A 13,174-nucleotide genomic window follows, 5' to 3' on the forward strand; every position below is an offset into this window, starting at 1 on the left:
AGATGCCCCTCTTCATGGTTACAGATCAGAAACACTGGTCATGCAGAGCACATATGAAACAATTTGCTTTTCATATAATCAGAAACCTGGCTCAGCAACAAACCCCAGCTTCTCTGTAGCCACTTGACACTTAAGGAGGCTGCAACAACACTGGCAGCCCAGATTTACTTTATAACCTTTTACCCTACCACACACATGGTAACGGAAAACTTGTTACTAGGCAGCGTTTCCATGTCTACAGTGTTGTGATCATCAGTGTAGATATGCCACAAAATGAACACACTGCCTGAACACATACTGTGCAAGTCAGAGACCACCCAACATTTATTTAATTACCAGTCAAAATGGCCATTAAGTTATTATTTTTTATTAATAAAAACAAAACACTCAACAACTAAATGTAATATAACATTTTTACTATTTAGTGTCCACCCTACAGCTTATATTCTTTTTGTGAGATTTGCTTTTAGTTTTTCAGAAGAATCTAGAAGGATATTTTTCCACACCTCCAAGGTTCAGTCTTATTGCACTGCATTTTGCTTCTCGCAGTTAAAGTAATTCCAAACCCTTTCAGGGATGTTGATGTCTAGACTCTAGAATGGTCAGTCCATTGTTTTGAGAACACCAGCAACAACTTCTTTTTCTCAGTAAGGGCTTCTTGACAGCTACACATTCTTTCAGACTCATAGTGTTAAGTTGTCTTCTCACAGTGGAAGGATGGACAGAAACACCTGTGGGTTTTTTTGGATCTGAAGCAAGAGTGGAGCTTGATTTCCTCCTCTCTCTCAAAGCTGAAAACTTCAAGTACTGTTTATCTAGTGGAGGCAGTTTTGGTGGCCTACCAGTGGTTTTGCTCTGTTGTCAGGAGTCCCATTTTCTAAGCATATTTTAATATTTTTGAACTGTTGGAAACATTTTCTGTGCCCTTTCAAAGGCAAGTAGATTATCTGAAATCTAATCTGTCCAGAAATACGTCTTGAATAACTTGGACTTAATGGCCGTTTTTTCTGGAAATTAAATAAATGAAGAGAGGTCTCTGATTTTTGCACAGTACTGTAGATCCAATCTCATTGCATGCAAATAACCATGTGAACAGTCAGTCCTAAAGATTATAGAGTCGGAAAACAAATCTCCATCTGAACACAGCTAAAGATTTAGAGTGTTGAGGTGGAACATGTTTCTATTTCCATGATTACTTCCATTATAAGACACATGAATTACTGTCTTTCCAAAGATAAGCCAGACTGAATTCAGAGTGCGTGCTTGTGCGGGTATGTGCTTGTTTATGTCTGTGTTTGGATTATCACCTTGGCTGAGTCGGAGAGTGATGGGGTCCGGATGGCGCCTTGGAAACTCAGTGGTCACGTCCTTGATCTCTCTTCACCTCCAGCCACCCTTCTCATGCTGCAGTCTGAGTATGTGGCTGGAAGACTGCTGGGTATTGACAGCATTTGATTTGCGTGTGTGCGCTGGAAAGAGAAAGAGAGGGTGTTGAGCCACTGTCTGAGTGTGAGGCAGACATGGATCAATGAAGTGTCTGGACAGAGTTACATGCTGGTGGTCACTCCTGCCGACATCCATCAGAAGGCTATAGAGAGAGCCTACAGAAACAGTGTGACTGATGGCATGCATTGGCCTGGCTTTTTGACCTCAGCTCACAGATACAGGGAGACACAAGTCTCCTCTATTTACTGAGCATACCAGCACCTATGATTTACAGCCACAGAGATGCTATTCACCTGTGAATGCTGAGAAAAGATTAGACCTAGGCACCTCTTGAGAAGCATGCACTGCATGAAGAGTAGAACATTTTGGTAGTTATCCCTCAGGTTGTTGGTCACTTCAGTTGAAGCGCACACCATGTAAAACCCTTTGTGGAAGAGGAGTCCTGTCTGTGGCCTGGAATTCACATAGACAATGAAGGATCCCAACTTCACTTTCACCTCATCAATATGTGAAGCACTGGCCGGTCTAAGTAGCCAGGTAGAGCCGAGCTTCAGTCTTCTATGATCAGCATGTAATTTAAAAAAATGTGATTGAAGGCTACGTTTATGTATAAGGGTTTCCATGTTGTGCTTCATCATCCAAGATGGTCAAGATTATGCAGCAGGCCAAAGACGAGTTGAATCAAGTCTCAGCTGTCATGAAGATTGTAGTTTCATTGTAGAATTAAATTGGCTGCATACAACACATGAATCAAAAAAGCAGTAATTCTTGTCAGTCTGTGCAATTATGACGTTTGTTAAAAGAGCACAACTAAAACACACTATTTTTACTCAGCTTCCATTGCAGCATCACCAAATGCTCAAGTGAAATAGACCAAGAAAAGCCACTGTATTGGGAATTGTTTACAATTTGGAGAAAATGAAGGGTGATTATCAAAAACAAATGACTTTTTCTTAATCTCTGTCATCCATCGGCTGCAGCTGAGTGTTCTCCAGTGTTGTCTTAATCATTGGTGGAAGAGGGTCCAATCACCTACCAGCAAAATTCTTTAACACATAACCCTAATTTGCTTCTCTGTCTCTTTCCTCTTCCCTGAAAATTTTCATCAAAAGTGAGTAGATGTTCAGATTTGGAGGGCAGCATCCATGTATGCACATGCATCTTGATGATTTTGAATGTAGCATCAGCAGATTGTGAGTGCTTTCCTCTCTAAATATAAAGAATAAGGTGTTCATAGCTTGCAAGAGGAAACAAGTAGCAAATAACTCCACTGAATCTTCATGCAGGCGAAGTGGTATAGTAGAGAGAAGCTCTTGGCTTCTTCAGAAGTTTTAATACACTCCACCCGGCTCCCTGGTGTTCCCTCATTGAACAGGCAGCGCCTCTGAAGCACTCTACATTAGTTATGTCCAGCCTCACATTGGCTTCATGCATTCTTAGGAGCGGAGCAGTGCTGAGATTACATTATTCCTCTCTGCCAACCCCCCACTGCTCTATTATAGTATCATTGAAGTCGGAATGTGGGCTCTGGTGCTCCCTCGCTTGAAACGCCTGGAAGTCTGCACTTTTAGGCAGAAATAAGGACACATCACTAAGCTCTTCATGGCATTGAAAGGGGCTCACAGGAAAATAGTCAGCTTTTTTTGTAACAGAAGTAAGTACATTAAGTGTAATAAAAATATGTAGATCCTGGTGTCTGACTGTGCTGAACAGCTTGATATCCCTGAACCTATTTCTGATGGAACCTGAGTTGTGTGGGCAGTCATTTGCCTTTGAACCTTTTCATGTCAGTGCTGTGGTTGGAAACGCTTTACAGAGCTTGCTTGCACTGGAAGATGTGAGTTTCAGTGCTACTGTGTGGCACAGAGGCAATTCATGCAGCTTTGAGATGAGCAGAGCATAAGCAGAGTATGGGATTTGGAAAGGAAAGGGTGGTGAACCACTGTGAACCACTATAAACCACTACTTGAAGGACTAGGACACAACAAAAGCAGAGGCTTCAGTGGCAGGTACAGGCTAATCGACTCAATGTTAGTGTCTGTGACAGAGGGCTCAGTAACAGCTATGGTATAATATGAAGGTGCCTTCAACTTTGACAGTTGTGGGTTTTCCATCCACTGCTTTTTAGCGAATTTTGAAAACGTGCATAAAAACTGGAAGGAAAAAGCAGAAATAAAAAAGACGAAAGATTATCAAAAGTTTCTACACTTGGAGAAGGTGGAAAAGTTAAATTGTCAATAACAGAGAAGTGCTGGAAATGGATGGGTTATTTGGGTGGATTATTTGAGTAAGTGATGACGTACTGGGAACTAAAGTCACATGTTTGTCACTATGTCCTATCAGAACTGTTTGCTGCTGTGACATTTCCAGTAGTTCAAACAGCAAAGTGGGACAGCGCCTTCAGCCCTCATTAAAACAGGCTACAACTATGTAGAGCTGACAGAAGGCTGTCAAAACGTTCTACTAAGAGCTAATAAAGGTTCATATCTTTCCTTCCATATATTCCATGCACAGGTGTGTTACATCAGCTTCAGAAATTTGCACAAAACTGTAATTGATGGAAACACTGGTTAATTCGCATTTACTTAAAATTTGCAAAACTTTTGAATAGAAACCCAGCTAATGTCTCTAAGCAGGATGTGAGGTTTTTAGCTGTGACTTGATATGTAATTTTACTCAGGCATAATGAGAGCCAGTCTTTAGTTTTGAATGAGCTCTGTCCTGGAATTACCAACAAGAGTATAATATCTGTAAGGTAGTGTACCCACATAGAATTGGTCTCTCCTCACCTTAAAGGCTTCAAGAGAGAGATATTCCAATCCTCCTGAATATGTAGAGAGATCTCCCATAAATATGTTGAGAGAAGAGACTGTCTGAGTCCTGACCTTCAGCTGTTTGATTTACTTACTTCCCTTCTCGTGTTTGTGTTTTTTTGTTCAGACTAATAATGATTTAGTCTTTTCTTTTGTATTAAGAGTGAATTGTTATTTGCTTAATTGCCATGATCTCACCTCGACTTCAGAAAACTTTATTCTTTGCATTTTGATCCCTCTGTTTGTCCAGAAGTGACTCTTCTGGCACTTCCCCTTCCAAATCCGATCCTGCTGGCATAGCTGTGTCAGCAGTGCCCTTTATCCCTCCTGCTTTTGAGACCTGCAGAACCAGTAGCAGAGTGCTCCCCTTTGATATAACTGATCAAGACAAGTGTTCCTCCATACAGACAGCCTCCTCCTGCTCTGCAGACTGGGAGGGGGCAAGCTTACCCAGCTCACTCAGAGAGCTAGCAACCTTCTCAGCCATATCAATTCCACCAGCCCCTCGTGGGCCTGCCGAGATAGAGGGCCATGAAAGACATCAGTGAAGAAAGAACAGCTACGGGTGAGAGAGAAGGGAGGAGAGGAGTCAAGGAAAGAAATGAGACGAAAGAGATGCTCTCGAGAGTAGAACAAGACAGATCTTGGGAGTCCATCAGAGATGGAGTTAGATAATGGAGGCCTGGCTGGCTCTAGTGTACCCTGCTCGCCTCTTAGATAATGTATCTTCGGGCTGTGTAAGAGCACCATTTAGATGTGTAAAGGTTGGTTAAACTGATCCATGCTATCCGCTTGTAATTGGATTTAACGACTGCAGGCCTCTCAAGGTGATGGCTTATGAACACCTAGCTTTTTCTCCATTTTCTCCATTTTCCCTGGACGGTAGGATGGTACTGCTGACTCCCCAATTTCTTCAAGACGCAGAACGCTAATGCAAATGCAGATAAACTGCTGATATCAGAAGAGCAATCTCGTGATGCGTATCTTTACCACCACCTGCTGCAAATTACAATTACTGCTATAGTGGACCTGAAATATTGAACTCATAAAATGGTTATTCAGATTGATCCTCCATCTTTAATAGCAAGAACACCCCCCCCACAACGCACTCCATAAATGAACTTATTATTGGGTCGGCTGTCATGGCCGTCCTGCTGGGAGACATCTCTCTATTACACTGTCCTTTATAAATGAGACTTTAATGGGCTAACACATTACAGGAGACTGGAGTCCCAATTGCAGCCATTTTACCCAGTGAGTTCTGGCCACAGAAGCTAGCACTCAATCTCTGGCTGTTTCACACTGTAAATGCCCTGGATCATTTCTGTCAGTAAGATGATGATGGATCATACCTAATCTCTACTGCACTCTCTAGCTCTGGACAGTCGGACAGATCTGTTGGATGAGTTGGAGATGAGGAAAGTGACGTGTATGTGTTGTTTAGTGTTGGGCAGGATGATTTGGATGAAGGTATATGGCAGTTTTACTCACTGAAATCCAAACTCTTATTATTTGTCTTTCAAGAGAGGAAGCAAGGTCGAGACAGAGCTTGAATAAACCTGAATTTCGAGCTTCTCTTGATAATAGTGTGTCAGTATTGACATTTCCCTTTACTATTAGATCATGTGACTAAAATCATCTACAGTGTTGAATAGCTTTTGTAAATGTTGTAATGCACCATAAATGGAAAGTTCAAACCATAGCTGAGTATTCAACTGCATGTTTGTCCTGTGCCTTGACTGTCATTCTAACCAATCATTTATGTTGTGTGTGCCATTCAGAGCTAGCTGCGAGGGTCAAATAAAAAACTTAAAAGGGAGAAAGGCCTTGTAATATCTCTTATGTTCAAAAACTCAAGGGAACGCTGTGACTTAAATGAATCTGCTTTTTATGTTTCTTCTTTTCACAGAAATTGAAAGAGTCATGTCAGAATGGCTTCCATGCCCCCTTGGCTTCCACAGCGCTGATTGGTCCGTCATGGAGACTGGATGGTGAAGGACTCAAGCTACTTTCAGTGGGTCTTGCTCTGCTGGCTATTGTAGTGTTCTTTGTTTTTGAGAAACTTCACTAACAAAGAATTTTAAATTGGAAGGAGCTACCAACTGTGGAGTTAAAGTCAAACCGAGGCACGCTAGTTTCTGAGCATTGGAGTTTATCTGAATGACTGAGGACACTATGGAATGTGCTATTTATTTTAAATTCATGCTTTTACAGTGAAAGGTGTTTAATACATTTTGAGAGAGAGGTTTATAAGATAATCAGTGTTTTTCTGTTAAAGGTGCACATTATGTTTTAGATATAACTCGTAAAATAGGGTTTTAGTTGGTTTAGCTGGTTTTTTATTTCAATTTTTCGGTCTGTCTCATTGTTGGCAGGCGGGCACAAAGCAACCTGTTTTTTTTCCCCCTGATCTTTGTCCGTAACATAAATCTACCCTATTAAATGAGACTCCACACACTCCTAACTGTCTCCTTGGTAGTGTTTCTGGAATGTTCTTCTCACAGGGCTTTCAGCAGTGGGAGATTGACTTGTTGATTCTGTCTCCCCCCTGAAGCCACAGCATGTGTTTTTGCTATAAAATGTCCACTCTGTGAATAACACAGGTGTAAAGTAGTGCAGTTCTTCCTGCACCACAGTGTATGCTGCCATGTGCTTATAGTTTAGCAAGAACTAATTTATTGGATTTATGAAGTAATGGTGTGCAAGTGTTAATTTAAGGTTGTCAAAAGATTTTTGAACATTATTGTACAGTACCCACGCTTGCTTGTGTAGAGAGCAAGAGTAGCGTTGGTTACTCTGTAGACACATGCATACACGCATACACGTGTCACAATGCAAAAGCACAGGCATGTATTGATGTGATCAGTGGTTAACACCACCAAATTATTAACACCACTACTTTTTTTTTTTCAACACTGTCAATGCAGTTTACTAATTTGACCCTTCAAACTGTCCAATGGTAGTGCAGACTGAAGCCCAGCTGTTTGCATGCTTCATGGGAAACCTGTGGATAAATCAATGAGCAGCAAACTAACAAAAGCAATAGCAAAGTGGAAAACTGTAGTTCCCTTCAAGAGCCTTCAAGACTTTAATCTTTTGCTTTGAATGACTTTACCTTAAATATATTTATTCCATTGGAATAAATAATTGAACATACCATTTTGTCACTACCTAAACAGTCATAACACTACTGAAACTTAGTAAACTTAGTCAGTAAAGACTGTTTTGGTAGTGACAATTTTACCTAATTTGACACATAACTCAAAAATGCTAGCCAGTACCTCACAGCTTTGCAGTTTTACACACATGTAATCAAATATTTTCTATTAAAACACAAAATATTTCCTTAATTGCAGAAACTGTGTTTCAGTAGTGCCACTTCTTAATGTTATACACTGATTTTTGGGATTTTGGGACACTTTACTTCAAAACAGTGAGATCTAACTGCTCGCTATGTGGCAATGGGGGAAAGGGATGCCGTCTCTAAAATACAGGGATGTGGCTAAAATAAGGCTCCAACTATGGACTCTTTGTTTCAGCAGTGACATGAAAATGTAAGATAGTATTTTTTTTTAATACCTATAAACTACTGATAAATAATTCAGCATCACTTTAAAAGAAATCAAAAATATCTTTAAAGAAATTGAAAATCAAAAGTATTATTTTCACAAGTTAAAATTTAGGGGTTAGGGTTTGAGACCGCCACCTCCCAATAGAAAGCACTCTATAAATGATGATTTAGCTTATTATAATCTTTATGAATCCCTTGGGTTTAAATAGATTATAACATAATCCTTGTAAATATCTAAGGTTTGAATCCTTTATTGTTTTTTACTGTGGGACCACAGTTGGAACTAATTCAGTAAAATTGTCCAAAGCACTGCTGTGTCTGATCCACTCAGACCAGCGCAACACACACTAACACACCACCACCACATCAGTGTTACTGCAGTGCTGAGAATGATCCACCACCCAAATAGTACCTGCTCTGTGAGGGTCCATGGGGGTCCTGACCACTGAAGAACAGGTTAAAAGGGGGCTAACAAAGTATACAGAGAAACAGATGGACTACAGTCTGTAATTGTAGAACTACAAAGTGCATCTGTATAGTAAGTGGAGCTGATAAAATGGACAATGAGCATAGAAACAAGGAGGTGGTCATAATGTTATGCCTGATCAGTGTATATATACTATCTGTATTCTTTTCATCAGGTCCACTTACTGTTAAATTGGTTTGATCTGAAGCACAGAGCAGGGATCATTTGGAGGTGGGTCGTTCTCACACTGAGCAACACTGACATGTAAATGTGTTACTGGAGTTTTTAAACAACTCTGTGTCACTGCTGGACCACCTAAAAATATCCAGCCATCAGCATTGTGTGGTCAGAGGCTGACCACTGATGAAGGACTACAAGATGACCAACACAAACTGTGCAGCAACAGATGAGCTATCGTCTCTAACTTTTACATCTACAACATGGACCCACATTGTAGGTGGTCTATTAGAGTGAACAATAAGTGTACACAGTGTTTAGAAACACTGCTGATCCACTGGCACCGGTGTAACACATGGTGGTCCTGACCATTGATGAACAGAGTAATGAAACGCTAACAAACTGAAACAGATGGACTACAGTCTGTACTATAAAATGTACAGTTTCTTTATAGTTATGTTACATTGAGGTTGGAAATAAATGGATTAAGTATGGACTATATAGCTCTGATATCCAAGTATTTCAGATGCCTAGAAAATGGCTAGCAGCTGGTCATATCCACAACTCCTGTCATTACAGTACTTGCAGCAGTTATGCCTAATCCCCAAAACCAGTGTGTGCGCACCAGATGCATTCCTTTCATTGATGGGCTTCAGTTTGACATGCCTTACCCCATGGCCCAAGACACCATACCCAGCACTGGCTTTGTCTCTATAAGACAGAGGCGTTTGAGGCATCTATGGAGGATCCCAGGGTTCCATGCTGTCTGACTTTACTCAAAGAGATGATGGGACCCGTGAGAGTATCACTGAGCACGGGACCTCCCCTCTGTTGTAGCCTCAGTGGCCCTGACCCCCATCCGCAAGGGGTCTGGCACAAGATAGGAGTGAGCCACAGGCAGGCCCTCGTGGGAGCCATCACTCCTAAGAGACTGTTAAAGGACCAGAAGAGAAGATTTCATAAAGAAAGAGAGAGAGCACATGCTTCACAAGTTAGCTGTACGTGTCTGATTCCAAATCAAGGTTTTTATTATTATTTTTTTTTAACCACAATATTGAAAAATACGTAGGGGAAACGCATGGGGCGGAGGGAGCCCTCCTTAAGTACAGTGCCCATTTACTGTAAAATTAAACCGTATTTTTACAGTTTTTAATGTACAAATTCAGCATATACATGGTGATGACGCATGAACCAACTCACAGTTAGTGAAAATCAATTGGAACGGCAGCCAATTTAGTGTTATTAGTCTCAACACTAAATATAATTAAGGGCTTTGAGCAATTTATGTCTTAATGATTTCACTTCATTGTAATAAGCTATGAGAAAAGGATAAATCAGTAAATAGAACATCTTTGTAAATTAGGAAGTTGCAGTTTTGCTTTAGCTAAATAATTTGTATGTAATTTGTAATGTAATATAAATTCATTAAACAATTACAGTAACAGCAATAACAATAATGACAAACAAAGCAATAACAAGACCATATTTAATTGATTAAAGCATCTGACTGAAAAGAGCAATTGATTATCACAAGATATAACAAATTCAGTGTGGATATAACTCACATAATCTCATCAACAAGACAGCGTAAAAAGTCTTTACTAATTTTAGCCAAACTCCTAAGCAATGCTAATGATCACGCTGGTTAGCACATAATGCTAATTGTAGCAAGCCAATGAAAATACTTTAAACAACTTTGTATGTTTATGCAGAAAATCTATATAATATTATACTTGGGGTCAAAATGCTAAATCTTCTTGTACATTCATTATAAAAGAAAAAAATGCTCTCAAAAAATTACTCCCTTCATACCTCCATTATATGTTTAAAGGAAATTCTTGTACAGCTTTATATAATGTATTGTGTAACGTGATTTGAATGCATATTATTTGTATTGTACATTATTTCGAATAAATACATTATGCTCTTACTGACAGATCGCAGTCATTGGCCAGCCTTCACTGGCTCTTGCCTTCATTTCATCATTACCATGCTTGCTTACTTTTGAATGACAGTGTGTTGCTTTTGAGACCTCCAGGCACATTATCAATTAATTTTAAACAAACATTTTTCCCCCACTGTCTGCATGTGACAGCTTCTGCGCCTTTCCAGGGGTCCACCGTCTCCTCCTGTGCAGGGAGATTGCCTTTAATTGGCAGCTTTGCCAGCGTCTCTCATCCAAAAGCCAGAGAGGAAGCAGAGAGCTCTGATTGACAGGTCAATGTCGACGTGTGAGTGAATATAAAAACGCCATTTGTTCTCGGTAAACACAGCCAAAGGGGAATTGTTCTGCGGCAGGGGTGGCAGCAGTGGGACTGGGAGGATGATTCTGCCGTTTATTGCTGCTCGGAAGATGTGTATGCATATGCATAAAGCATGAGGCCAACTTCTGTAAAGGAGGCAACGATCTCTCAGTGACCTGCGCTCCGACATGCGAGCGCTGCTGGCTCGCCTGGCTTATTGGAGGTGCTGAAAGTTCACTCCTGCAAATAGCATTGTGTGGAGAGCTTCTGTCAGCTCTGCCTGAGGCATATGAGGCTCATAAACAGAGCCTGCTTCTCAGCACTGTTTTATGTATGCGCACGTTATATCTCCTTTTGCACTCCCTGGCACTTTATTACGTTTACTTAATCGGCCGAAGGCTTCTGTGCAGAAGAGAAGGGCTGCGTCATCCCTGCAAAATCACTTTGGGTCAGCATGCTGTACGGATTGGTAATGGACAATCTCAAGTCTCATGGGGCAGGCTCACACTTTCCTTTCATGCAAAATTGACTTGGGGCCTTGAGTGTTCTCCGCTGCCTGAATCTGCTCTCTGTTGGAGCCACAATGCCCTCACTGTGTGCATCAATAACATGGAGTGAACTAAACTGATTTCCATGCAGCAGAAATGTCATTTGTTAGAATGAAAGGAGCTCTCTTCAAAACCAAAAGCACAGAGACGAAACGAAGAGGAATGGGCTGAAACAGAAGCCTTGATGCAATTCCCTCACTGGACGTTTTATACATCGCATGTGAAATCGCATTACGCGTCTTCTAGCATAAATTCTTGCAGAATTTCTCTCCTTTCCCTCTGTTGGAAGCTGCTCGTTCCTCGCCTATTTGTTTATTCAACACCGTGGTCGCAGAACCTGTAGGGAACTGACTTGGCAGGGGTATTCATAAACTACTGTCTGCATTGCATTCTGCAGACAGTCTCTCAGCTGGGTGGCCCTTGTGTCTGGGATTGGAGGCTCTCGCCTCTTTATCTAATCCATGCACACCCCTCTGTTGTTGCAATGCACTCTGGGATTTCCAGGATCCATTGTGAGGGAGATTGCTGCCGTTGAGTGCGCTGGTCACTTGCCAGCCTTGCTTTTGTATTTGACTTTGAACAAGTTAGGATGTTTGAATGTGCTCGATGGAGGACCAAAACAAACATTTAGTCCATCAACAAATTTGTTAGTTAAAGCCTTCTAATGGTCTTGCATCATTTGTGCTTGCTAAGCTGCAGAATCAGGCAAAGAGTCACGTTTTGCAGCTTTTACAGTTTAAAAGTTTTCTGCAACAGCATTTCCTTTGGTTATGAACTGCCATATTGATGAGCTCATTTAGTTTAAGGGGAAAAAAAGCCAGAATGGCTTTCCACAGTTCCTTGAAATATGGTGCACAGCCCTAAAAATGACAGGAATACATGAATCTTGGCTCCTGAATGTTATTCTTGCCACCCACTTAAGAGCTGATTGTCAGTTATATCTGCCATAATATTTTGACGTATCTTTGTCATAAAATTTTTACCTGTGATGTGAACATTAATGAAGTCTCTTTTCTACCTGAGCACCTGTTAAGATGGAATACCTGCACATTACTGAACATAAAATACCATTCTGTTGAAATTCTTCTCAGGCCAACGTGTGTCCTGTTGTACGACTAGCTGGATTGGTGGTGGTCTGGATTTCCACAGCACTTTCTCTATTTGTTTTGGGGCAGCATTACTGCAGATCATGACTGGCCGTAATAGGAAACAAGGTTTTTGTCATTGTGTTGACTACCTCTTTTGAACCAGGCAGTTGCTCACTTTAGTCATTAATGTCCAAGTTCAAGGCAAAGCTGTTTGCTAAAGGACAGCAAACTTATTTAAATAAGGCAGAAATGTCAGTTCGTAAGAAGTCAGTAGAGACCATACATACCTTGAGGGCACAGCAAGAGCAATTAGCCACAGAAACAAATCAGTCCTCCAAGGTAAAACTTTCCAGACACCTCTATCTAGCAGTAACTGGGCTTCAGCATTATCTTGTTGTCTTAGTCCATTTTGGCTGATGCCCTTGCTAAGGTTACTAGCCCTATTGCTCCTATTACAGGTGAATGGGGTCCTGTGGTCTTCCCTGACTAGACAGTCAGTCAAGCATTGCAGATATGTCCCACAGTACTAGACACTGTTTTACAGCCCAATCGGCCAAGCTTGTGATTGAAGGCCTGCTTAGCTACTGTAAAGCCATCTAATTACCACCAACATACAGGCCCGTGGCACTTAGCTCTCAATCCAGATCTGACCTAATGACTGACAACTCTGACTAATTGAAGATAAGTTACACTATTTGGAATGCCATAATGATGTTACAAGGACATAATGGGGATTGAAATTAAATGCAGGCAGAAGGCTGACTGATAGTCATTCACATTTTGGGCTGTTTGCAATGGCCTGATTGCCTTTGTCTTCCGCTG

The 13,174-nt window shown here is 41.0% G+C and overlaps 1 protein-coding gene across 2 annotated transcripts in view; it reads left to right on the forward strand.

The window, feature by feature from the left end:
• The window catches only part of cdkal1 (CDK5 regulatory subunit associated protein 1-like 1), a 350,180-nt gene extending 343,457 nt beyond the window's left edge, over positions 1-6,723 (forward strand). For both annotated transcript variants that reach the window (XM_036588203.1, XM_036588209.1), the window contains exon 15: positions 6,169-6,723. In XM_036588203.1, the coding sequence (XP_036444096.1) occupies positions 6,169-6,330 (162 nt within the window). In that variant the 3' untranslated portion in view covers positions 6,331-6,723. The remainder of the gene's footprint in view (positions 1-6,168) is intronic.
• The last annotated feature ends 6,451 nt before the right edge of the window (positions 6,724-13,174 follow it).

This window comes from Colossoma macropomum, unplaced genomic scaffold (genome assembly GCF_904425465.1).
Source record: "Colossoma macropomum unplaced genomic scaffold, Colossoma_macropomum, whole genome shotgun sequence".
NCBI classification, from domain to species: domain Eukaryota; kingdom Metazoa; phylum Chordata; class Actinopteri; order Characiformes; family Serrasalmidae; genus Colossoma; species Colossoma macropomum.